Raw genomic sequence first — 27,662 nt, 5'->3', positions numbered from 1 at the left:
TCCTTGGTGATTAGTCAAATATATTCATTCAATCAGAATATAAGCTCAACTGAGCCAAATTTTATGTTTTTGCCAGGCATATATCCAGACACTTTCATACCTTCCGAAAACTTTTAGATAGACCACAGACCTCTGATCTATCACCCGGCATTGTAAGTGGGTTTTTTTTGTTTTTTTTAACCCCTTAAGGACACATGACGTGTGACATGTCATGATTCCCTTTTATTCCAGAAGTTTGGTCCTTAAGGGGTTAAAGGTGTTTAAGGGAAAGAGCAAAAGGTCTATTGATATGTTCTGCTTTTCCATGTGGGAAAAGCGAATAACCTAGAAGAGGACTTCCCCTTCACCCTATTAGGAAAGAAAAAACTGTCTGTTAATGGACTATTGCCATTGCACCTACTGCTATACTTGGAAAAAGAATATTAACGGAGAATTGGTCATTGATTTCTGATATTTGGGTAACTGATATGCTGGCCTTGAAACACACAGGACATAATAAACTGGACATATACATGAATTTTAATTTCCCAATTTAAGTTTCCTGCAATTCTCAATTTAGCAAATTAACTCAGTAACTATTGTCTATTTAGAAAAGCTAAAAAAAAAACCAAAAAACGACAATTTTTAATTAATATGATCGATTTCCAAAAGAAAGAGGCTGGAGCTTTGTATTTTAATATTTATTTAAAGGTTCCCCTTACCCCTTAGCTTAGCACAAGCCTTGTAATACTGAATCTGTACAGAATAGTTTAAACAGTTAAAACACCAACATGCACATCACAGTGAGTAAGGAGGAACAGTAGTTCTGAGGCAGATACCAGCAGAGGAAAAAAAGCTAAAGGGCTTCTAAAATTGTATCTTCATTGTCTAATGGAAAATGGAACTCTACAGCAGTCCTTGTGTTGACAGAGATTACGTATTGATAAGTGCTTGCATTATAAATATTTGATTGCAAATTGCTTTATTTTCTTTTTTTTTTCTAATTGCTTTACCACAGCAAGGGGGCACCACTGAGTGAGCATTGTATAAGGCTGCAGCGTCTACTTCTGTGCAACAGTAATAGGCCATGTCTCAGTTCAAATATGTGTTGCATTGTATCGAGAAGGCAAGTACTCTAAGTATTGGCAAGCTGGCTTTAGGCAGGTCTGTTCCTTTCTTCATTACATGGCTGGGTGCCCGTGCCAAACATTGGTTCAATGCTGTTTTCTAGGTGGTAGTCCCTCAGTGATTACACGCTCATCAATATGTTTTTTGTTCCTCTACGACAAAGGATCTTCGTCACAGCTCTTGTATCACTGCTGAGCATAATTTTTACACTAATCCATAGTTCAGTAAACCAAGACCTGGGAAGTTAAATAAGCTTTTTTTTGTTTCTTAAATATTTTTTTTACTATCTGTAACATTATATCCAAACAATACAAAGGATTAAACACGGTGTCTGTGCACACATCTCATTCTCAAAGTGCTTCAAGAAGTGCGTCTTTTGGACAAGTAGCGACCAAGGCTCTTGCAATATGAGTAGATCAATCAGGGACTGTTGGGAGAAGCAAGAGAGACATAAGACTTTAAGAGAACTCCTAGTACGTTTCGCCTATTTTCCTGTAAAAGGCAGTGTCCTTTCATCAAACATATAGAATAAGTGGTCTGTGGACCCTGTTGCTAAAGGTAAGATGAGAGAAACTCCATTAAGATATACGTCAACAACACTAAACATACTCATAAACTAAAGTCTAATTGTTCACCTTGTAACATGGTAAGAGAGCTCCAGACTGCCTAAATCCCACTACAAAGTAGACCATTGAGTTAACAGAAACTAGCTCTACCCCCAACATTCCCCAAAAAGATAAGGCTTCCCCACTGAAACACAGCATGAAACATGAGGGTACCTAAGTTTTTATTAACCAGCCCTGGTTTCTGCTTCAATCTTCTGTTCTCCATGTTGGCTTTCCACCTCCTGTGGCTGGGCCACGGCTTGCCTTATGGCAATCTCTGGTCCACCCCCATAAATATTGTAAAGGAAGTTCCACGTCTCTTCAGATATTTGTCCATAATCAGCTCCTAGAAGAAAGCCCACAATAGTTTCAAAGAAGCTAATAAATACATTTAAAAAAAAAAAAAAAAAGATTATATCCAGGACTGAATCTTACCTTGCTTTAACTGAATATGCCCGCTGCTTTTGGTTAATGCCACCTTACTGTTATCAATCGGACCTGGGGGATCTAAAAATATATACAATACATGGATCACTAGTAAAAATGTATTACTTGTGCACACAATAGTTTGTATAAACCATAGGTCACTTTAAGAAATGCTTGCTAGCACCGATTGCTGTGGCTGTGTGTGTGTTTATTTCATAACTAAGGTAATTGTGGAGTGATAGTTAGTGGCATCCGTTTATGCCACAATAAGGGGCTTCATTACTGGCATTATCCTTGCTGTATTGCCAACTGCAGGGGAACTGACAGTGCCCCTTCATTACATCTTCATGAACTGGTTTTGGTCCCTTTGTCAGGCAATGTAAAATTGTTCACCTTTTGCCTAACAGCATGATAATACTGACATGTCCAATTCTTCTCTGGTGCTGAAAAGCAATTCGCTGCTGCACATGCACTAGAACCCCCAATGCTCCTCAATTAGAAACATTCGATTGGACCAATTGATGTTTGGTGATCTCACATCACAGAAAACAAAGCAGCTGCCGCGAGGAGACGGTCCTGGCACTGGATTACAGGGTTTAACGCAGGGCTGTCCAACCTGCAGCCCCCCAGATGTTGCTGAACTACAACTCCCATGATTCCCTGGCTATCTTTTTAATTGAAAGAATCATGGGAGTTGTAGTTCAGCAACATCTGGGGGGCCGCAGGTTGGACAGCCCTGGTTTAAAGGGACACTATAGGCACCCAGACCACTTCAGCTTATTGAAGTGGTCTTTATGCAATGTCCCAGTCCCCTTAACCCTGTAATGGTATATATTTCAGTTTCTGAGAAACTGCAATAATTACCTCTCAGGGTTAACTCCACCTCTAGTGGCTATCAGACAGCCATTAGAGGGACTTCCGGGTGGTTAAGCGACCAAAAGTCATCTGACACTGGACGTCCTCACGCTGTGAAGGGGACTTCCAGCGTCAATCAAATCGCCCTAGGAAAGCATTAAAACAACACTTCACATGCGCGTTAAGTCTCCCCTGCCGGCTGACGTCGGCAGGGGAGGAGCAAGGGCGGACCCTGAACCAGCGCCAAGGGACATCGGCGCTGGATGCAGGTAAGTGACTGAAGGTGGATGCACTGTAGGAACCTATAGTGCCAAGAAAACAGCTTTCTTTTACTGCCACTATAGTATCCCTTTAATGGTATTTTTTTTTGTTTGTTTAATAATTATTTTTTTATGGGGGGAGGCAGAAGCTAAAAAAAAAAAAAAAAGAAATAAACAACAAAAGATTAGATGTAAGTATATGTAATTTTAACATTGCAATGTTCCTTTAAAGTTGGAACTGTTAAAGCAGCTATTTATAGGTACTCATTGCTATTATTTAAAGCAGCAATACTTTTACATGTGAGTGCAATGAAGAAGCCTTAGGATTCTATTTTGTAGTGATGGCATGAACTTAGCAGATGTGATTATAGAAATAATCTATGGACATATATTGAGATCTGTATTAGCCTGAAGACAGGCTTATGTGGCCTTTGTAGAGAAACAATGTCATTTTTGGTAAAAACATAGAAACCTCTCACCGTTATCCTTGCCTTTGACAAACGATTCCCATTCCCGAAACCACTGCATGCTGATACAGTATATAACATTGGGAGACTCCTCTGCCTGGAATGCCTTATTCAGCTAAAAGGGAGATTAAAAAAAGAGAAAGAGGGAGGTGGGAGGCACAGTGTTGTTATTTATGCTGCACTGAAGCTCTGCAGGTAAAATACGCCACTGTATAGACCAAGGGTAGTCAATCTTTTAATACCTACTGCCCACTTATGAGTTTTTTGATGGTAACATTTCCTTACTGCCCACTGGTGCTGCATTAACTCAATTTTTCAGCGCAAGTGCAAAAGATGTTTTAGAAAGATTTTTTTTTTTTTTTTAAATATGTACCTAAATGTATCTTTTTATTTCCACTTTATGCATGTTTATACTTATATAGCCCATATTCAGATACTCTGATAAATAGCTACGATCTAATTTTTTTTATTTTTTTTTTTGAAACATGGGTTCTACCTTTATTGCACAATTTAACAATTGCTTTTACATTTACCTTACATTCTGCCCTCCACTCCATACTGCGCCTTCTTTTTTATTTTCTATTTTCCCTATTATTACAAACACCAACAACCACGCTGTATTAAGTGGCCATTTTTCTTTTTTTGTGTTTTTCTATTTTCCTCCCCTTTTTTCCCTATTTATCTTCTTTATCCTTATTTTTTCCTTTTTTCTTTCTTTATTGCAATCACCAGCAGGAAGACCGAACTAGGTAGCACACTTTATTATTAGCCAACAACAAAAAATAAAACAGAAAAATTGAATATCTATATATCAGGGGGCTTTTTCCTTTCACTTTATTCTCTCCTTCTCCTTCCTTTACTTCTTTTTCTTTTCCTTCATTCTTTTATTTTATGTTAAGTAAACCAAGTAAACAGAAAATAGCAAAACTTAGCTTGCATAAGGAAAATAACAGAATGTAGCTTGTCAAAGTTAAATATCAGCCACTCTAAATGTCACGCTTCTTCCTGTCCCTGCTTTCACAACGTGTACACCCCTCCTCTTCCGGCGTGTTACATCATCACGACCGATTAGGAGTCCCGAAGCTGCATGCGCGCTTCCTCTTAGCTATCGAGAGAGATTTAGCAAACAGAGTTATTCATGCAATGCGTGTTGGGCATTTTGTAAGGTCTCTCTCGATGGCTGGAGTGAGCTGCGCACCTGCCTGGAGCATGTGGTTATGCCGGAGAACTGAGTGTCGCGTATAAAAGCCACCATGAAAGCTTGAATCGCCCACTACTGGGCGGTAGGATCAGGTTGGCTACCACGGGTATAGACAATATTTACTCATTGAGATATGTAGGGGGTGTTTTAATACCTGCACAAAGTTGACAGTACAGCAGACTTGAAACACTGATTTAAAAATCAGTGTCAAATCATCACCACAACCGCAAAATAGAAGTGAGCATGTGATGAGGCTTCTGAATTCAAACTTACAGGAAGAGGCAAAACCGCTCAGTATTGCAGACAAATAAAAAAGCCAAAGCATTATTGATTCACATAGTAATAATAAAAAAACGTGTTTGCTTTACTAGAAATGTTGCTTTAGAATGAGCATGTTTACCTTGATAAAGGTATCAATCTCCGTCTTCCTGCGTTTCGCCAAAGCCTCAATTTCCACTTGACAGATTGAACATACATACAAATGATTCACAGCTGGGCCTCCTCCAAACCTGTTGGGTTTCCGGAGGAACAAAAAGCAGAATTATTTCTGAGCTTATCAAGTTCACTAAAGTAATGCTGGATTTTTTTTTATTATTTTTTCTTTTTTAACTCTTTATTTTTTCATTGACAAGCATTACAGGCTTAGGCATTTGATTGGTTTGTTGCATACACATCAGTACCGCTTCACACAATCATTGTGTTGTACCAAAGGAATGGCTGTTTCATTAAGCATTAACATCGTTTCACTTAAGTCGTATTGTACAAACGCAGTGCCATGTCCTTGTTTAGGTAGCCCAGTACATGCCGCCAGATATATATATTTTTTCTAATTTGTATTTTATTATTTTCAAAATGGTGGGATACAGAAGGAAAAAAGGGATGGGTTAATGGGGGTATACATATTATTGCTTTGTACAAGACGGTTTGCAGTCAATAGGACAAATGTCAATTGGTACACATATTCTCGCAGGTACAGTCGGTTGACTGTCTGCGCGAGGCAGTTTTGGGATTCTTTTACAGGCGTTTGTTTCTGCACCTGTACCTTAAACGTTTAGGTACCAGCTAGGGGAGGTGTTCCTTCTTAGGTTCAGGTTATAGTTCCGGAAGGCTGACTCGGCGTCGTTGGTTACTCGTAGTGATTCCCATAGGGTATGTGGTTGCCCTTTAGAATCAATACCTCCCTAGCGTCAAGTTTGGAGTGTGCAGTGGGTTGACTCTTGTCAGGGTATTTATATCGGCAGACATTTTGTGCTATGATAGAAATACAAAGTGTATGTTCTGAAGTCATTGCTAAACAGACCAGACTCCATTTTGTATCTTCAAGTTAACAAAGAGACACAAAATTTCTATCCTTTCTCTTTGACTGACTGCTTTGCCCAAGCTGAATGGAATGTGTATATAACCAAACCAAATAGATAAGTCTGAAACGAGTTCCTGATCCGTGACTGTTGAAAGATGTCCAAGAAGGATGTGGCGTGTTTCTGGATCGTACTGCTCCTGTGCCAAGAGCTACGGACCGACCCGATCGCAGAGATGGGACCATCCTCCGGCATCCTGATTCAAGAGACACCCGGGTTCATCTTGACAGAGAAGAGGATCCTTACCCGACGTGTGTTCGTCAGCTTGGACCCCAAGATTTCCATCGAGAAGGCGTACAACATTTCATCGATGCAGCTTCCTGAGTTACAGACTTGGTACCAGATGCACCTCCAAAGAGCACAGGACCGTGTGCGAAACATCTTGGAGCAAGCCCGGAAACCATTTGTATCCAGTTCTATTTCGATGAGTAACCGACCCAAAAGGTTCCTCACCGCTATAATTGTTGCATTAGTTTGTGCCACTGTTGGTGCAGTTGTCGCAACTGGAATGTCTGCAGCCAACTCTATTACTGTCCAAAAGCTGGATATGGAAATCTATGCGCTAAAGCAACACATTAACGATATTCATCAGGTGATAAAACAGCAAAGAACACTTCTCCAAGACGTGTTAACTATTGTGGAAGACACAGTTGTTACAACAAATTTGCATTCGGAGTTAATTGCCAAATCCACTGAGTTGCACCAAAGTCATGACTTATTTAAGCGTGAACTTTTATTTCTGCATGACCCAATATTGTTCCACACACTTGCTTTTCTCGACGAAGTGCAAACTGGAATAATCGAATTGGCAGGGGGACGCATACCTCTGTATTTTGTATCCAAGGATATTGTTCATGCGATGCTTGCCAATGTGGATGGAGAAACAATTGAGCCCATGCAATTAAATCTGGCCTTTGAGATGGGGAGCGCTATACAGGGCCGGATTAAGAGCACAGTGGGCCTGGAGCTGACAATTATGATGGGCCTAATTACTGACTCTTATCGACCAAAATCACTAAAACAATCATACCTCCCAAGCGTGATGTATCTGATGGAGATGGTGCCCGAGGGAAACTCATAGGATGCAGCTATAAGAAAACACATACTCTATGCTAATCGCTCTCTAATTTATGCTTTCATCTTTCAAGTAAATCCATAACCCCTAACAGCAGTGTCCAGTGAAGCAGGAAGTCAATGGGCGGGGTAAAAGGGCGGGCCACTGGCGCAAATCACGTGACTAGACCTGCCAAAAGGGGTGAACATGCCCAAAAAGGGGGCATGTTTGTGCAAAGAATTGGAAGGTCAGCCTGGCATGAATACATGTCAGGCTGCCTGCCAATCCTGCAGGCTACCCAACTAAGGACATACTATGCAGGCAGCACCTTGAGCTTGACATAAATGCGTCTAATAATGCGCTCACTCCATGCTTTCTAAGGATTGTCCCCTAGCACTCGCTGGTCCACTTGTCTCCTTACCTTCTTACTAGCAGGCAGAAGTTCCTGGTATATAGTCTGAGACAGAGAAAAGGTGTATGTAGTGAGTGTAGAAGAAAGGGGACATGCCACAGTGTTAGAGAGACCAACGTCTGCATTACCTAAACTAATTTTAATGTCAGCCAGTCCACACAAGTTTTGTTCCCATACATCTCTCTTAAGCTTCCAAACTTAAAGGGACACTATAGTCACCAGAACAACTACAGCTTATTGTATTTGTTCTGGTAAGTAGAATCATTCCATTCAGGCTTTTTGCAGTAAACACTGTCTTTTCAGAGAAAATAACTCCACTGGCTGCTCCTTAGATGGCTGCTAGAGGTGCTTCCTGGGGCTGTACTGCCTAGTGTGCAGCACTGCCATTCAGTGTCTCCACCCTCTGCATGCAGACACTTAACTTTCCTCATAGAGATGCATTGATCCAATTTATCTTTATGAGGAGATGCTGATTGGCCAGGGCTATGTTGGACTTGTGCTGGCTCTGCCACTGATCTGCCTAGTTGACAGTCTCAGCCAATCCTATGGGGAAGTATTGTAATTTGCTCAGACCACCACTTCTGAGCCAGCAGCTGCAGAATTGAATACAAGTAATATTTTACTATATTTAGGGAGGCAAGAAGGGGCCAGGGTGGTGGTTTTAGCATAATAGGGTCAGAAATACATGATTGTGTTCCTGACCCTATAGTGCTCCTTTAAGCAAGAGTATGTGAAGAGTAGTTAAGGTTGCCACCTTTCTTGGAAAAAAAAAATACCAGCCTTAATCATTTGTATAATTAATTAGTTATGCGTGACATCACATGATGTAAATCACAAGGAGTGACATCAGATAAAATTCTGTAAAATCACAAACAAACTACTCACAGTTTGATTCTGCTGTATAGATGGATTGCTCCCAGTGTCTCCCTGTCTCCCAGTGTCTCAGTGTCCCTATGTATCACAGTGTCAGTGTCCCCATGTCGCCCAGTCCCCTAGTCTGCCAGTGTGTGTGTCCCCATTTCTCCCAGTGTCCCAATGTCTCAGTGTGTCCCCATGTCACTAGGATACTGGGGACACTGAGAGACATGGGGACACTGAGAGACCCGGGGACACAGAGACATGGGGACACTGGGAGACATGGGGACACTGAGACATTTAGGGAAACTGGGAGACATGGGGACACTGAAATATTTGGGGACACTAAGACACTAGGGACACAGAGACATGGGAACACAGACACTGGGAGACTAGGGGACACTGGCTGGGAGACAGACACTTGGGGACAGTTGTGGACATAGACATGTGGACACTGGGACATATAGGGGCACTGGGAGACATGGGGACATCAGGCACACTGAGACACTAGGAACACAGACACTGGGAGACATGGAGACACTGAAACATTTGGGGACACTAAGACACTAGGGACACAGACACTAGGAGACTAGGGGATACTAACTGGGAGACAGACACTTGGGGACAGTTGTGGACATAGACATGGGGACACTGGGACATATAGGGACACTGGGACACATGGGGAGCAGGGGCGTATTAGCCGCGAGGCAAACAAGGCATTTGCCTTGGGCGGCATTTTCCAGGGGGCGGCAAAAAAAGCCGCCCCCAAATGCCCAAGGCAAAAGTTCTTGTTAGCCTTGCGGCTAACAGACATGCCGGCGGGCTGCTGGACGATCGGGCGGCACTGCCTGGCGGCCGGCGAGGGAGCACTTCCCCTGAGCTGTCTGCTCAGCTCCCTCGCCAGCCGCAGAGTGAGGCTGGGAGGCGGAGCCGGAATATGACGTCATATTACGGCTCCCAGCCTCACTCTGAGGCGCGCGAGGGAGCTGAGGAGACAGCTCAGGGGAAGTGCTCCCTCGCCGGCCGGCCAGCCGGCCGCCAGGCAGTGCCGCCCGATCGCCCAGCAGCCACTGGACCACCAGGGAGGAAGAGACACCCCCCTCCCCAGCATTCCCAAAGGTAAGGAGGCTGGGGGGGTGGGGGGGTGTTAAATTAAAAAAAAAATGTGTTAAAAATAAAAATAAATAAAAAAAAATGTGTTAAAAATAAATTTAAAAAAATGTCTTAAAAATAAATAAAAAAAAAATGTCTTAAAAATAAATTTAAAAACATTTGTTACATTTTTTTTAAAAAAAATGTGTTAATGTGGGTGGGTGAGTGTGTGTCTGTGTCTGTTAGTGTGTGTGTCTGTTAGTGTGTGTCTGTGTCTGTTAGTGTGTGTGTGTCAGTGTGTGTGTGTCAGTGTGTGTGTGTCAGTGTGTGTGTGTGTCAGTGTGTGTGTCTGTTAGTGTGTGTGTCTGTTAGTGTGTGTGTCTGTTAGTGTGTGTGTGTCTGTTAGTGTTTGTGTCTGTTAATGTGTGTGTGTCTGTTAGTGTGTGTGTCAGTGTGTGTGTCTGTTAGTGTTTGTGTCTGTGTCTGTTAGTGTGTGTGTCTGTTAGTGTGTGTGTCTGTGTCTGTTAGTGTGTGTCTTAAAAATAAATAAAAAAAATGTCTTAAAAATAAATTTAAAAAAATTTGTTAAATTTTTTTTTTAAAAAATGTGTTAATGTGGGTGGGTGAGTGTGTGTCTGTGTCTGTTAGTGTGTGTGTCTGTTAGTGTGTGTCTGTGTCTGTTAGTGTGTGTGTGTCAGTGTGTGTGTGTCAGTGTGTGTGTCTGTTAGTGTGTGTGTCTGTTAGTGTGTGTGTGTCTGTTAGTGTTTGTGTGTCTGTTAGTGTTTGTGTGTCTGTTAGTGTGTGTGTGTCTGTTAGTGTGTGTGTCAGTGTGTGTGTCTGTTAGTGTTTGTGTCTGTGTCTGTTAGTGTGTGTGTCTGTTAGTGTGTGTGTCTGTGTCTGTTAGTGTGTGTCTGTGTCTGTTAGTGTGTGTGTCTGTGTCTGTTAGTGTGTGTGTCTGTTAGTGTGTGTGTGTGTCTGTTAGTGTGTGTGTGTGTCTGTTAGTGTGTGTGTGTGTGTCTGTTAGTTTGTGTGTCTGTTAGTGTGTGTTTGCCTGTGAGTGTGTGTGTATGTTAGTGAGTGTGTGTGTCTGCTAGTTTGTGTCTGCTAGTGAGTGAGTGTGTTTCTGTTAGTGTGTGTCTGTTAGTGAGTGTGTTTGTCTGTTAGTGTGTGTGTGTTTCTGTTAGCGAGTGTGTGTTTCTGTTAGCTAGTGTATGTGTATCTGTCAGTGAATGTGTGTGTGTATTTAGAATGCGGGCGGGGGAAAAGGTTGGGTGGGGGTGGCGCCTGAGTTTTGTCCTGCCTAGGGCAGCACAAAACCAGGATACACCACTGATGGGGACACTAGGCACACTGAGAGACATGGGACACAGACACTGGGAGACTTGGGGACACTGAGACACTAGGGACACTGGCTGGTGGACATGGGAACATAGTGTCTCCGTGTCCCAACGTCTCAGTGTCTCCCAATATCCCTATGTCTCACAGCGTCCCCATGTGTCTCAGCATCCCCATGTGTCCCAGTGTCCCCTAGTGTCTCAGTGTCCCCTAGTGTCTCAGTGTCCCCATGTGTCCCTGCTGCCTTTCCCCCCCCAATCCCTCACTTACCTGAGCTGTAGAGCTGCTGTCTGGACTCTGTGCTGTGTTGCTGCCCCCCCACGGATCAGTGAGTAGTAGAGAGAGGCAGGGATATGCTGTGTAACTTCCTATCCCTGCCTCTCTCCACACGCAGTGACCCCTACTGGCCGGTGCTGGTATTGCAGAGTAATTTCCATTTATTCTGAGAAAATTACTTGCATTTGTATTGCCGGTATTACTGCAATACTGGCACTGGCCAGGCAGCTTAAAATACCAGCTGTGCCAGTAAAACACCAGTCAAGTGGCAAACCTAAGAGTAGTAAAAAAAAGTGTAAAAAAAAAGTGTAAAAAAAAAGTGTAAAAAAAAAAAAAAATTTTTTTTTTTTTTTAAATGGGCCTATTCCATGGGCCTGGGCCTGGAGCTGCAGCTCCATCAGCCCCTATGTTAATCCGGCCCTGGCGCTATACCTCTCTTAATTGATCCGGAACGTATGGAGATTTGCTTTTTATTGGCCATACCGTATGTAACTCCCAAAAACATTTTTCAAATGAAAACAATTTACAATGTTGGTACATGGAAGGAAAATATCCATGTAAAAGTCCAAACCCCAGACGTTTTGGCTTTTCAACCGTGGATACCAGATTGGTATTCAATAGCCATTTTGAATGACTGTGAGAAATTGAAAGACAATAATTTCCAATGTGATGGAAAACCTTTTGTGTACGATTCTACCAATGCTTTGTGTGGGATCGAGTACCTTAAACATGGCTCTGAAACATGTCAAGTGACTGTGTCAAAAACCGACAGTAATGCGTTAGTACATGCTATCTTAGTAAAAGATAAATGGTTGGTAAGCACGTGTCTTAAAAAAATGAGCGTTTTTCGCAGGAACCAGGTGACTAATAAAGTAATTGCCTTACCAGCACCTGTATCACTGATCAAGGTTCCCCACGACTCTCGTATCACCATCGGTGACGTTACGCTATACCCAGTGTACACTGACGTCCTCGAAAGTGCTATTGAGATGGTGGATCCCTTCCAGAATCTAGATATCCCTCTAGATCCTAATCTAAAGTTCTTGCTGGACCATAAGCCCAACCACACTATCCAAATGTCAATCAGGGGGCCGCCGGGCCGGGCCGCCGGGCCGCCGGGCCGACCAGACGCCATCTACATGAGCTCCGGCGTTGCTCAGAGCAAAAATGCTCAAAATACAGTTCCGAGGCACCCTAACGCCGGGTAACCTGTCAGCAGAGGAAGAGGAACTACCCCGGCTATCGTTGGAGGCCGACGGGACGACATACCGTAAACAGGGTGAGCTAGAGAGGCCATGCCAGGCCTACACGCGGCTGAACACCCGACCCGCCCGCAGTCAGCACATGCGGCACAATGCCACAGCCCCGAGACATCAGCACGGGGGACAGAACTGCCTAATGTGGGCTTACCTCTGGCCCGGGGCACGGCCCTGCCCCCCCCCCTCTCGGCCGGTGGGGGTTATCCCGGCCACATGGCGGTGACCGGCGCCTCAGGGGGAGTTCCCACATGGGGCGCATGATGGCCGCCTATACTGGCAATAAGCTGTATGAAGAACAGCAAGCCAGCAGGAGTGGAATCTGGAGGAGAAACCGGAGATATCCTGGGGAGACACGCAGACCCTGAACTAGCAGGGACAGCTTACCACTGGCAATACAGCCCGCAGACAGCATGGGCGAGATGGCCCTACAACCAACACGAGGAACATCACCTGCACCTGCATAGAGCCACTTCAGCATACCACATCACATCCTGAGGGACACAGCAGAATTAAGCACAGGGGACTGACATGGAAGGCTCGTGCAGACCCGGAGGATGCCGGACACTAAATGGACGATCCGCGCGGTCCACAGGCTGGCTAGAGCAGTGAGTACCCCAGTCTCTGGGTATGGGGGGTCCCCGGAGAAACATGTCCCCACTGCCGCGAGCCCTGTGAGGCGGGAGTGCGCTACCCACCCGGCGGACCGGTGGCCGGGGGGGCGGAGTACCAGCCTTAAGCGTGCGGCCAGCACTGGGAGAGACTTGGGGATACTCGTGTCAGGGGGAACAACGCGACGCTGGGGAGGTGCAGGGGGCAGGAGAGCTGCGGACTTTGTGGTGGGGTCCAATCACTGCCCCTGAGTGCCCACGGTGCCGCGGAGGACCCGGCCGGTGAACTGGGGCCAGCGCGGGGAGGACGGCGAAGGTTCGGCGACCTGAGGGCTGCACAATAGCAGAGACATGGCTTTAACCTGGCTTCATCCCGCCACTTTAACCCCGTATGTCATGGTATTGCTTTGGATATGCTGTACCTCAGTAGCCATAGCAGCAGAGCAGCATATACCTTCTGAGAAGCAGAGTATCTATGGTTATATGGAGTACATGAACGAGCAGCAGTTATACAAATACTCACCCACGTCTCTTGTGATCGCTCACGACAATCCCGAATCTAGTGAAGAAGCAGGACTCTCCCTGTAAAAGGGAACCTTTCACAGTCTGCTGGATAAGCTCAGTGGTTCAACTGCTTAAAATTTAGACCCTGCTCCGCAAGGGCCTACCATGTTAATGTTCCTTCGTACATGAGCTCATATACATGGGACATGATCTTTAATATGTGTACGTTTAAGTTAAGGCCACACTGCTAATAGCTAAGCTTTATTATAGCCTCATGCTACCAGATGGAGGCACCGCTTTTACCATAAAGGGATTTACAGTTCTCCCGTTTGAAACAGCAATCACCTGTTTATATATTCCTTCACTTACTTTGCATATTATTATCAGCTCAGCTTTTATTATGTTCCTACATTTGATGTTCATCTCTCCTGCGTAGATTGTTGTCCCAGGCCTACGCCATAGTTCGCTGGCCGTGACCTACCACAGCCTTGTGATGCTTCTACGACACATATACTTAGATATATTAAGTCAGGTCGCCGTACATTAACTGACATGATAGACGTGCTTATGCACGGGTGACAACTGGCCTAGGACAAGTGTTTACACCGCGCTCATGCAACCATGCTACTAGATATAAAAAGAGCTTTTGAGCCAGGCGCAATATTATCAGGCGCAGTACTGACATAAAGTAGGTGTTATCTGAAACAAAAAAAAAAAAAAAAAACTTGGGAAGTTTCTATACTCTTGATTTACTTATTTGCATGTTTATTAAATTACATATGTGGCTACACACGCTGAAAGCGCCATCACACACGTAGTTAGACATGGGTATTGCCCAAATGACTAATAAGCCAGTAAAATGCATTAATATACATGTCTAATGCCTTTGATATACCATATGATGCAAAGTCAATGTACATCCAAATTATTCTTTTGCTTGATTACTCCGATTTATATGCCTCTGCGCAGGCAACCATTTGTTATTTTCAGATTCATAAAATGTCTGCTCCCGCCTTTTTATTTGCGACATCAATAAACATATTTAAAACAAATGTCAATCAGAAAAGATAATATTTCTGTGGACACATTTAAATACTCTGAGTTAGATACTGACCTTATCGATCGTGTTGACTGGTTCATCCATGTTAAGATTGTTATTGGGTGTGTTATGATAATAATTATATTATGGTTGATTGTACTAAGCGTAAAGTTCAAAACACTTACAGGTACAAATATATACAAACATGTCCATTCCACGCATGAGCCTATGTTAGAAATGATGTGATTGCACAATATGTCTTATGACTTCCATAGTGCCTACTCATAAGCTAAATTACTTGGCTATGATATCCACTAAAGGGGGGTTATGTCAGGGTATTTATATCGGCAGACATTTGTGCTATGATAGAAATACAAAGTGTATATTCTGAAGTCATTGCTAAACAGACCAGACTCCATTTTGTTATTCTCAAGTTAACAAAGACACAACATTTCTTTCCTTTCTCTATTGCTGACCGTTTAGCCAGAGCTGAATGGAATGTGTATATAAACAAACCAAATAGATAAGACATTGAGAATGGGGGTAGACAGACTGTCTAATTACTAATGGAATATAATAAATTCTATTCCCAGACTTAGGTGACAGAGGATTAAATAATTAAATTTTACTTTCCATACCAACAGATTCTCATTGTATTTTGAGTTCATCTATAGTGTTATAAGCTGTCATATTAGGAATTATAGCAGAATTTGCAGACGCATAGTCTGGACAAAACTGAGAAAAACTGTGTGATCTGACAAGTGAATATAAAATTATGGCTACATAAAGATAACGTAAATGACGTCAAAAATAGCCACCAGGAAAAGTTAGGTATGTCTACCTGGATAGGTATGTCTAGTGGAACAATACTGCCATCTAGAGTCTGAATATTAAATTGGTTACCTAGAAGGGAACCACACCCCACATTTGTGATTGGCTATCACCTAAGGAATTTTTCCCTTTAAAAAAGTTAAGACAAGGGAAGAGAGAAGATTCGAAGATTCAAAGATTGAAGAGAGAGACATTACGACACTCTGGGGATTCAGAGAGATCCAGGCAGAATCGGGCGACCAGAGTAACCAAGAAACTCTCACACTCCAGGCAGAGAAAGAGATCTATGACATTTAGCTACCTGAGGATATCTGATGAGAAAATATCTACTTAACTGGTAAATATACAGACATTTAATTAATTAATTAAAATTAATTAAAATTAATAGCATGATATATGACTGGATAAATCATGTTTGATTTCATATTTAGAAATCGTAATTATTAAAGAATATATATATGGTTATAGCATCCCATCTGCAGCTGGGATTAATATAGCCATTAATGTATTTGTGTGATTAATATCACGTTAGCATATCATGACCATTTATCCAGCTGTATTGATTGGCTCTAAAATAAGATAAAATATCTGTTTAGACAAATTAATTAAAATATCAGCTTATAGAACATAGTAGATTTTCTCATTGGATGCAAGGAAATGTTGAAATGGTTGATGACTGGTTAAATATTATTTATTAATATTACATAGGAGTAGATCTTAAATCCCTAGAAGAGGTCTAGCCAGCATTGAAAGGGTTACTTCTGCCAGAAAGTTTTACTGCAGCTCTAAGGAATGCTCTGTCTCCTTAAAACTTTGTTTCCTTAGCTGTAAAGAAAGGGTCGTAAATCAGTCTTGACAGCTAATGGAGTCTATGCTGTACTAACCAGGAAGTAAATTACCATATTGTATTACATATTCATGTTATACTGAAAATTCCATTGATTATTATCATGCATGTTACTTATATTATTATCATTTGAATATAAAAATAAATATCTATTTTTTTTTAACAATTTGTGATTTTTAATTACCGGTATATGGTTATACATTTCATTTAACACGATAACGATTAAGGATCTGAGAATTGAAAATCGTGGGCAATTCTCATCTGTTTACTATTATTATCCCATAAATATCCCCACACTGTTTGTCGGTTGAACGGGTATGTCGGTGGGTAATCGGTGGGTAATCCCCTTGGTGGGTGGGAACTTGGTGTAGGGTATTAGAGAGGGGAAGCTTGGGTCGGGCGGTGAGGTGGGGGGGATGCAGTATGTCGATTTTTATTTATGTGTTTCTTCCTTATCTCGGTTCAGTTGAGACTGGGTCTAGGGTATGCACATAGGGGAGCCATAGCTTTTGCTAGCTTTCCATCATCATCCCTCACTATTCGTGTCCATCCATCCCATCTACCCCGTTCAATACTCCGTCCCAGCCCTCCCAGCCCCTGTCAAACTCGAGTTTTTTGCGTGGGGACATTATCGCCATTCTTTCGTAAGTTTTGTACTGGGTGAGTTTGGTTTGGAGTTGAGCTAAAGATGGGCAGATTGGTGATTTCCAGTGTAGTGCTAGTAAGTTCCTTGCTGCTAGTATGGTAAGGGATGTGATTTGCCTTTGTCCTAGGGTTAAGTTATCCGGGAGTATCAGCAAGAGGCATGAGGTTTTAGACAGCTGGAATTTGGGGATGTGGAGCTGTTCTAGTGTTGTGGTTACAGCGGTCCAGAGGGGTAGGACGTCACCGCATGACCACCACAGGTGTTCTAACGTTCCTACAGCTTTGTTGCATCTCCAGCAAGTCTGAGATGTATTGGGATATTTGCGGTTAAGTCTCTGTGGGGTCATATACCAGCGGTAAAGGAGCTTTTTGTGGGCTTCGATGTGCGTGTAGCATTTGGTCCATTTAGAGAGGCCGGTAAGTGCCCGCAACCAATCGTTGTCCGTCAGTACTACCCCACAGTCCGTTTCCCAGTGTGCCTTATAGGGGTGTGATTTGGCTGTTGTAAGCTCTTGCCATGCCTTGTAGCATAGTGTGAGTGTTTTGGGCTTTGTGGGTGATGTCCAGCATCTGTTTAGAACGAGACATGAGCCGATTCTGTCAGGGTGTTGTGTTTTGTATGGTGGCGGTGCATGTGCCTGCAGTACACTTTTCAGTTGCAGGTAGGAAAAGATTGCTCTGTTCGGGATCTTCCACCGCGTTTGTAAATCTGGGAAAGGGATTATGCCTTCGGCGTCTAGTAGTTGCGATATCTCTGTCAGCCCTGCCTCGGTCCAGTCTTTGAGGGGGATATTGGGTACCAGTGTTTTTAGGACTGTGATTGGTGATTTAGCATGTAGTGTGTCTTTATGTCCTATAGACTCCATGTAAGTGTCCCAATAATGTGATTGTGAGTTGTTTTGTCGGGAATAAGTCTGTGCATCTAGTTTTGAATTTCTTAGGTGTCCACAAGTAGTCAGTTAGGGTTATGTCTTTGAATTGTGCTCTTTCCATGTCAACCCTCTGTAGCGTGCCGGGTTGGGCATGGAGGAGTATGCCAGTTGAGAGTATCGCTGCCCTGTGGTATTGTTGGATGTTCAGGAGTCCCACACCCCCCTGTTGTGGCGCCGTTTGTAGGAGTGCCAAGGATATTCTGGGTCGTTAACTACTCCAGATAAAAGGTGCCACATAGTTTTTGTAATGCTTTACAGTATTGGGGTGTGATTCCTAGGGGTATCATTCTGAAGATATAGAGGATACGTGGAAGGATCATCATTTTGTATGCGTTGATTTTACATAATGTTAGGAGAGGTTTGTAGTTTAGTTGTGAGGTAGCGTGTATTGTAGGTGCTATTTTCCCCCCTAGGTACGTTATAGAGTTTGATTTCCAGTCAAACTGGTAGGAAGCACAACGTGTTTCCATGAGGGGCTTAGATAAGTTTAGGGGTAGGGCTTGGGTTTTGTCCTGGTTTAGACGATAATATGAGATAATATGAGAGAGTACCAAAATGTTGTAGTAGATCCAGTAGGAGGTCAAGGGAGCGTTTTGGGTCTGACAGTGCTATGAAGAGGTCATCCGCGAACAAGACTAGGCTGTACATCTTATTGTGGATATTGATGCCTGGAATCTCGGGGTGTAATCGGATCTTTTGGGCTAGGGGTTCTAGGGCGAGGATATATAGGAGGGGCGACAGGGGGCATCCTTGGAGGGCTCCATTCGCGATGGAGAATGGCGTGGAGAGAAACCCTCCATGTGAGACTTTTGCTGCCAGGTGTTGGTATAATGCCATGATGCTTGTTATAGCGGACTTGGGAAAGTTGAACTGCGCTAAGACTTTGGTCATGTAGGTCCAATTTAGGCGGTCGAAAGCCTTCTCTGCATCTAAAGCAAGGAGAAGACCTGTCGACTTTTTGGACTCTATTGTGGATAGCATGTTTAGAATTTTCCTAGTGTTATCTGAGCCCTGGCGTCCTTTTTGAACCCGGATTGGTCGTTATGGATTCATTTGTGCAGGAGGGGGGCGAGACAGTTACTGATCATTTTCGCATATAGTTTGGCGTCTCCGTTGAGGAGGGAGATGGGCCGGAAGTTTTTACACTTGGTGGGAGGTTTGCCTGGCTTGGGAAGCGTGGAAATGTGTGCCAGGAGCATTTCTTTCAGCAGTACGCCTTCTGTGGCGCATTTGTTCACAAATTGTAAAAATAGTGGTGCTATGGTTGGTGAGAAGGTTTTATAGTATTCGTTCGTTAGACCGTCAGGCCCTGGGGATTTGTGTGTTGGGAGTTGTGAGATTGCCGTTGTGAGTTCTTCAAGAGAGAATGGTAGTTTCAGGGGTGTTATGTCGTCCTCAGTTAGCTTGGGAAGGTTTAGGGTGGACAGGAATTCGTCTATTTTGTCTGGGGTTGGCGTGATGACCTTAGGGTCATGCTTGAGATGGTATAATTCACTGTAGTATTGGGCAAATTGGTCGACAATGTCTGGGGTTTGTTATTTTCTTGCCAGTGGTATTGTTTAGGAAGGCAATCCTGGAGGCGACATTCCTACGTTTGAGTTGAGACGCTAAAATAGCACCAGCTTTGTTGCCACTCATGAAGAAATTGTGTTTGTTCTTCCTGAGCAGGTATGTTGTTTTGGCTAGCTCAATGTCTTTAAGTTTGTTTTGGAGAGTGAAGAGTCTTGTTTTTGTAGTAACTTGTGGGTCATGTTTGTTAGAGTGTGTTAGGGTTTGGATTTCTTCTAAGAGTTTGGTATATTCTGCTGTTCTTTGTTTATTAGCATAACTGGCATGCTTTATAAAGCTGCCTCTAATGACCGCTTTGTGTGCTAGCCATATTTGTTCAATTGGGGAGTCAGCGGTTTTGTTTTCTGTAACGTAGTTTTGTAAGTCTGTTGTTATTTGAGAGACTATAGATGGGTCTGTTAGGAGGAATTCATTAAGTTTCCATGAATCTGACCCTTTGTTGGCGAATGATTCTGTGATACTAATTGTGATAGGAGCGAGGGTCTGACCACGTCATTGTCCCAATCGTGGCTTCTTCTATTCGGGGTAACGAAGTGGTGGGGATGAGGAATCTGTCTATACGTGAGTAGCTGTTGCCGCTGTGTAGCACGTATGATCTATTTCTGTGGGATGTAACATGCGCCACGGGTCTATCATGTGTGCTGCTATTCTATGTTTGAGTGTGCAACTTGTAATTTGTGCAGTGGAGGAAGAGTCAATCTTGCTGTCTAATAAAAATTGGTGTCGCCTCCAATGATTACCTCCCCATATTTGTACATGTCCATCAATGCCAGAATCATTTGCACAAATTCACATTGGTTTTCGTTTGGGCTATACACATGTTTGCATTTCTGAGTGCTTCTGTGATGGTTGCCGAGGAGAGATCGGTGAATAGCTTGATCTTGTTGTACATCTCAGGCCATTTGGTGATAGTTCTGGCCATTTGCATGAGTCTGTCTTTGACAGTGAAGTGATGCACTCTAGTGATGGTGTCTCGTGCAATGTCTGGCGGGAGATGCTTAGGCTTGGGAAGCCGGTGGGTTCTGTCCAGTATCAGGTCAAATTCAGACAGGGAGGGGATCAGGGCCTTGAACAGGTCTTTGACCTGGGTAGGTCTTGTTGTGTGACAGTCTCTGGGATACCCCTGATGCGGATGTTGTTTCTCCTGCTCCTGTCTTCCTGATCTGCCACTTTTTCCTCCAAGGATTTTATTTTGCTTTCCAGGGCTGTGTATGGCTTCTGCCATGGAGTTGTGTGCCTCCACTAATTCTTCTGTCCTGTCCTCCAGACGGGTAGTACGCTCTCCCATGCTGTGGATGTCTGCCTTGATGTCTGCAGTCATTTGCAAGAGGTCAGCTTTAAATGAGGCCTGCAGTTCTTGCATAATTAGCCTGATGGATGAATTTGTGGCAGGGCTGTGTTGCTCAAGGTGGTTGTCTCCTGCCTCTGAGTTATGGGTGGGAGATTGCCGTCCGTCGGCGCCATCTTGGATTTTCGGCTCCGAGTTTTGAGATCTCTCTAAGTGAGAGTTTAGCGTTTTCTGCTTTAATTTTTTCGTAGCCATGTTGTGCAGGGATGTTTACTCGTCATGGTATGTGCTTTCTGCACAGTTTGCGTGGTTTGTGTTGCTGTTATAGCCGATTTAGTGCCGCGGGCCGGGAGAGCTCCGGTTTTGCACGTCCGTTTACATGCGTGGTCAGGACACGCCCCCCAGATATATATATATTTTTTAATATAACAACTTAAAAATGCAGAAAACTGAACCATCAAGAACGGAAAAAAAGGGGACAGGGAGGGGAAAAGGAGAAATATCTCAGCTCTCTCTGTGAAATCATTTTTGGGAGAATTTTATTTATTTATTTTTAAAGGATACAGTAGGCAAGAAAATACAGGTCAGTTTAGAGGTTATGTTGCCTACAGTCTCTGGGTGTAAAACTGGTTAGGAGCTGTTTGTCAAAAATAGGGACTCTGCACCCTTGTAGACAGCTGATAATGCGGAATTTACACTTTCACATTACTGATGTCAATGTTGTCCACATTGGACATCATTGACATTGATGCAGTTGAAGTGTGGCTGAAAAGAAGGCGGTCTATGACTGCCCTAAAAAAAAAAAAAAAAAAAAAAAAAAAACACCAGCTAAGCAGCTTGACTTAAAAGCCCAGGACAGTGCTCAGAGACTCTAAGCTACACAATCACTACGCTGAGCTGCAGTGATTATGCTGCTTAGTTTCCCTTTAATAAATACAGGTTGCTGAAATAATGTCTACTTTGTACATACAAGCAGGTTAATAGATAGCTTTGTGCTAAAAGCACTTCTGTCAATATTGTAACATTGTACATACCAGTGGCTCCCTAAACAGTCCTCAATTTATCAGTTTTCAGTTCTAAAAATTAGTCAAAAGTAAACAAAGCGGGATAATTATCATGGAAATCAGTGGAACCAGCAGGCACATTCCATTGGCAACTCCTCCCTTTTACATTTTTGCAACACTATGATAAATCTAATCTACTGTGTCAAACTACATATCATCGCAGGCTAATCCCACCAATGTAGCCATGTCTTCACTAATGGAATATCACCCAATGAAGAACAGAACCAAGAACGTGAGTCTTATGCAAGATTTTACCTGTTATATAAATATTCCCATACACTCTGCGGCAGAATTACCACCAAGTCATCGATGTAGTGATACTTGTTTGGGGGGATACCTGCAAAAACAAAGATGTAAAAATTTGTTTGATCTGGTGAGTGCTGTCCTGGCGTCCAGATGGAAATTTCACAGGTTCTCAACTAATTTTATTAACATCACTTTAGTTTTTGTGTTTAAAGTCGTACGGTCACTAAGCGTCTTGCTTAGGCACATGCTTCCATGATGAGAAAGAGAGCAATACATTTACTTAACCACTTAAGGGCCAAACTTCTGGAATAAAAGGGAATCATGACATGTCACACATGTCATGTGTCCTTAAGGGGTTAAACCTGTTTCTTATCAATGTCACAATGGTCCTCTTCAGCTCCACCACAACAAAACAAGCTACATTAGAAGGAGAGGACACCCTGGGAGACATATAGTAAGGATGTCACTATCTGTTTATAGTTTATATAACTGTCTGCAGCCAGGTTAGAAACAGCTCACTCAGTGCTGTTAGGACTGTGGACAGTGTACATACATTTGATAAGCATTTCTGGCCTGAGGGTGTGTGGCTACGTAGGTGGGCTTATGTAGCAGCATTCTGAAAAAAAAACATATTTTGTGCAAAAACGATATTGATTTCCTATGGTCTCCTATCGACAACACATTATGCTTATTACTCACCCCATAGAATTCATCTAATGGCTAGGAGGAACACTTTAACTTGGTTGTATCTCTGTTTTCCCTAATTAAGTGTTTGCTTTAGGGATGGGGGTCCAGTGGCCTGGAAAGACTTTTACACAAGTAGATTTCTGGCATTTTTGTTAATTTATTACATGAACTAACTGGTTTTGGTTCATGGTTTGGTAGCCCATTTATCGGTCCTAATAATTAAACTGGGCTCTAGGGAAGTAAAATACCAATTTCTTTAGATATTAAGACCTCTCTTGGTTCAACAGTTTAATATAGGAGGTCTCTTCTCTACCAAAAGAGGTGGCAGAGCTGGGAGATGATAGTCTATTGTTTAACGTTTTGCTTTTTAATTTCTTTTAAAAATCTTATGCATTTTATAATTGCAAAATGGATTTGGAATATCGATTGTCGTACCACAATGCAATCTTATTCAATTGTTATTAGCACACTCCACAATATATGATATTAGAATATGTAATATGATCTGACATTCCTAATAAAAAAAATGTATTTAAAAAAAAAAAAAAAAACTATAAAGATTTAAGCATGCAAAAAAATACAGCATAATAATGAAGCCAAAATCTATCAAATTCATTAACGTTGTACTGGTGCCCAGAATTCCCAAACTACTTAGTTATTTATATTTAAAAAAAAAAAATTATCATAAATAATAAAGTTTAAGTATCAAAAATGTCACTGGGAAGTAAAAATAAAAATTAAAAATAAAAACTTGACCATGCCATCTCTGCAAACAGCATTCTGAATAAAACCACAACGTGTATAATTCGTACATAAGACAAAACAGTCTCTACCTCCATGTGAACACAGAAAACTCTGGTTACTTATTGGTCCAGGTTCAGCAAACGTGTTGAACTTGTTTAGCCATTCCCGAGAGATGTAAAATTGTAAGAGACCCGATTCCTTCATGGCCGCCAACGACACAACCTTCTGTCTCTCGCGTTCTGCATCTTCACTGCTCTTCCTGGGAGGAGAAAAGTTACATCGTAAAGGGCACATATCCATTGGGTTTGACAAAGAAGAAAATGAACAAAAAGACTATCCAATGTATGTAATAAAAAACAACCAAAAGAATCAAAAATACAACATTGCAATTTTTATCTGCAATAAATTTAAAGTGTTCAAATCAGCTTAATTCTCACAACTTACACTCAAGTATAAAAAAATAAACTTGTGTCTCAACTGCAAAAAAGAACAAAACAAGCTATGTGTATTCTTTATCCACTATGCCATGACTTGTCGGGAGAATCTCCTAACTATTCCAGCCCTTTACATTACATCACCTTTGGTGAAAGCTGGTTCATTCTGTGAACCCTAGAAGGAGGAGCCAAGGGATCAGTGATAATTATGCAGGGGCTGTCCACACTAAATTCTGCTCTAATAATGTAAAGGTTTTCACGTGATCATTTAGTCAAATAACATTTATAACAATTACAATGCTAAAAAAATAAAATAAAGGCTAGCTCTCAACGGCTTTGGACGCACATCCCTTGAGCTCCGACAAACTGGAACGAAAAAAGCCAGAAAACTGCTAAAATACCGGGGGTATCACCCCCCCAATAAGCACCGGACAGCCCTACAAATGATGGGGAGAAAGAACAAAAAACCCCGTCCGGATCGACCCAGGTTCTGTGGCGATATCGGAGACCTCCTGAGAGGGCCGCATGGCGCGGGGAGATCAGATATGGCGGCGGAACTAGGAGATTTCTCTGACGACTTAGGACTATTCCCTCCACACTACAGAGGAGCCAAGCATGAAGTCTCTGAAACCTGCCCAGTCAGCAGCCACAAGGTCAGAACCGCTCACCACAGGCATACTTACCAGCCTCCTGGCGGACTTCCATCAAAGCCTATCCTCAGAAATCTCACAGGTGAGAGAAGACCTCAAGGGGTTCAATGGGCACCTAAACGCAATAGAACAGATCACCACAACACATGCAGCCCACATTCAGGAGCTGCAGAACCAGATAGGCACCCTCACTACAGCTCACACCACTCTGAGCCACCAGATTGCAGCAATGGAGGACAAAAGAAGGTGGAAACACCTGAAAATAAGAGGCCTCTCAGATACTATCACACAGGTAGAACTACCACACTGCCTGCACAGGCTCTTCACAGCCCTGCTCTCTACCAAACAAGCAAAGGGCATTATACTGGAGGGGGTGTTTCGGCTCCCTAAGCCTCCTGCAGCAGCAGCCTCTAACACTAGCGACCTACTGGTCAAGTTCCAAAATGGCCAAGATAAAGCAGCCATCATGAATGCAGTGAGGGGGAAACCTCCGCTCCGCTTTGAAGAAATGGACATTACCTTCTACTCAGATCTCTCCCGCCCGACCCTACAGTGGCGGAAGACACTACGACCACTCACATCCATACTATCAGTGAAAGGAATCAAATATCGCTGGGGTCCACCACGAGCGCTGATTATACAGCACCAGAACATGGAGATCAAGGTGGCGGAGTCATCGGAGATAGCGGCAACCCTGACCACCCTGGGCCTGGACCACACCGCAACGCCTGCACCGACAACTTGGGACCCGGCTAACACTGTCCCGTTTATTCCGGCAACCCGGAGCGTACCCAGCCGGGCAACTACCTGACTCTAGCAATTCTCAAGTTCCTTTTCTTTTATGTATTTTTACTTAAAAACTTGCTTTTCCTTTTTTCAAGGCACAGGCACCACACAGGGCCAGCCTCACGCAAATATCCAGTTGACGAAGTATATGTTACATATATCTAAGTAATATTGTTCTAATGTAATACCGTTTATATTGTATACCCGTATGTTTATGTTTCAAGCACCACTCAGACAACATGCTACATACCACGGAGTACACCGACAATGGGGAAAAACCATACCCATCGCCACCACCTCCCAGGCCTAAATGGACCCAGACCAGGAACACTAGCTCCTTAAAGACCACCTACCCCCCCAGCTCCACGCTAGTAACCGCATACACCCACTCCACTACGGGGAGCTGTATCCTCACAGCATCCAGTCCGCTCTTGACGTACAACACAATACGTCTCATTTTCTGCTAATGCACAGCCATACCTGACCTTAACACTTACACCCACTACAACCACCGCCCGAGGCAGGATTATGGCGGTATCAAGCCATATCACTTTAAATAATAAAAACTGCAGGCAACATCGATAACTTACCAAATGCAAGCGAATGGTTAAATGTAATGATATGCCTTATCGAATGTACCACACGCAATGTCTATATCATGTTGACTGCCAAAATAAAGAACTTAAAAAAAATAAAAATAAAATAAAAACAGTGAAAAAGCTGTGTAGGCCACAGATCCGCTTTTAAAACACAAACAGAACATATTGAAATTGTTGTTATAAATGTATGTCTGTATCCCTCCCCCGCCTTCACAATCACCTGTAGAAAAGGACGTAAGCCTCTGCATTCTGAACCACTGTCTCGTGCACTTCTGTGACATATTGGTCGTCAAACTCGTACCATTGCCCGTTAATTACATTCTGGCAATAGGATATGTAATGGCCACCTGAAACAGCCAAACAAGTCACTTTGTGATCACAGAAACAGATAGCGCTTAGATTCCATAATGAGAGGCGAAAGGACACCACAAGAACAGTGCAATATTAATGAATTTATTGAATAGTTTGTCAAATATTTGTGAAACCCACAAGAGCTGAAGAAAAAGTGAAAAAAAAATCCTGTTGCCACTTATCTCTTGATAAAAAAGCCATGTATTTATATGGAGAAAAGCATTTTAAGTTCAGATTATATTGGGACACATGCTGTCAGTATCATCCGGCACCTCAGTCGATCATTAGTGGCCCTGGCAAGCCTTTAGTTGGGCAGTCCCTCACCTGTAAGGCAGTAGATTTCTTTACATATTACATATAGAGGGGACCTGTTTAGTAAAGATGCCTGGTCATAGCCAGTCAACTGTACTTAATGTATGTGAGCAATATACTCACATACATTCATTCGTTTTTCCCAGGAGGTTCCTTACAAAATCCATAAAATGAATGTGTTGCTGCTATAAAAATCAATGTTATTAGCTATATAATTACTGGCCAGGAATTGGACAATTAGCTCTATGGAGCTACAATTTAAATACTTACTGCCTGCAGTCCCATGATGGCAAATTACTGCCAATAAGTCATAGTTGGTGACGCGGGAGACACATTCTTTAGCCAGGAAAGGCCGGAGGTTGAGTCCTTCCAAGGGGAACGATACATGGCTGCTGATTTTAAAGGAATACATCACCTCATGCCGGAACCGTTTCAAGTGAATGCAGAGGATCTGGAAGGCAACCAGAAAAGGTTCAGGGAAAATGGATCTGAGCCTCCAGTACAGCAAGATAATTTGGGTTACAAATAATACTCGTAGGTCAATACTCTCAAAAAGGTGTAATAAGCAGGACCATTCCAATGGTTTCCATGGTGATTGCAATACATTATCTGCTAATATGCAAGATCATCTATTTGTTTGTTTGGGCAGTGCCCAGTATGTCAGACACGTTTTGTTAGAATTTAGCGGGGTTTTTTTGGCTTGTTTACCTTTGTATAGAGTTGCAGAATATGTTGGTGTAATATTAATAATTGTAATTGTTTCTATGGAAAAGGAAGTGCCACTTCAACACAATTTGCGCCTACACATATAAAATGATTAGCAACAAGTAGTAGATTGACCTAAATTGATCTAAATATTTCAATTGTTATTGCAAACATAAAGGGTTATAAAGTTGGAGAACGCACCTCCGGCAGGCGTAAAACTTTACAATATTTCACACCATTTCGTAGCCTGTAGGAATGG

The 27,662-nt window shown here is 42.8% G+C and overlaps 1 protein-coding gene across 2 annotated transcripts in view; it reads right to left on the bottom strand.

Moving 5' to 3' along the window:
- Nucleotides 1-704: 704 nt before the first annotated feature.
- The window catches only part of USP20 (ubiquitin specific peptidase 20), a 43,964-nt gene continuing 17,006 nt past the window's right edge, over nt 705-27,662 (bottom strand). For both annotated transcript variants that reach the window (XM_063432395.1, XM_063432396.1), the window contains exons 16-25: nt 27,605-27,650; nt 26,969-27,149; nt 26,256-26,382; nt 23,656-23,825; nt 22,145-22,226; nt 5,322-5,430; nt 3,733-3,835; nt 2,148-2,219; nt 1,887-2,058; nt 705-1,534 (exon numbers count right to left, since the gene is read on the bottom strand). In XM_063432395.1, the coding sequence (XP_063288465.1) occupies nt 1,898-2,058; nt 2,148-2,219; nt 3,733-3,835; nt 5,322-5,430; nt 22,145-22,226; nt 23,656-23,825; nt 26,256-26,382; nt 26,969-27,149; nt 27,605-27,650 (1,051 nt within the window). In that variant the 3' untranslated portion in view covers nt 705-1,534; nt 1,887-1,897. The remainder of the gene's footprint in view (nt 1,535-1,886; nt 2,059-2,147; nt 2,220-3,732; nt 3,836-5,321; nt 5,431-22,144; nt 22,227-23,655; nt 23,826-26,255; nt 26,383-26,968; nt 27,150-27,604; nt 27,651-27,662) is intronic.

The sequence above is a fragment of the Pelobates fuscus genome, chromosome 9, assembly GCF_036172605.1.
Source record: "Pelobates fuscus isolate aPelFus1 chromosome 9, aPelFus1.pri, whole genome shotgun sequence".
In the NCBI taxonomy this organism is placed as follows: Eukaryota; Metazoa; Chordata; class Amphibia; order Anura; family Pelobatidae; genus Pelobates; species Pelobates fuscus.
This window is presented reverse-complemented; position numbering and strand designations above follow the sequence as displayed.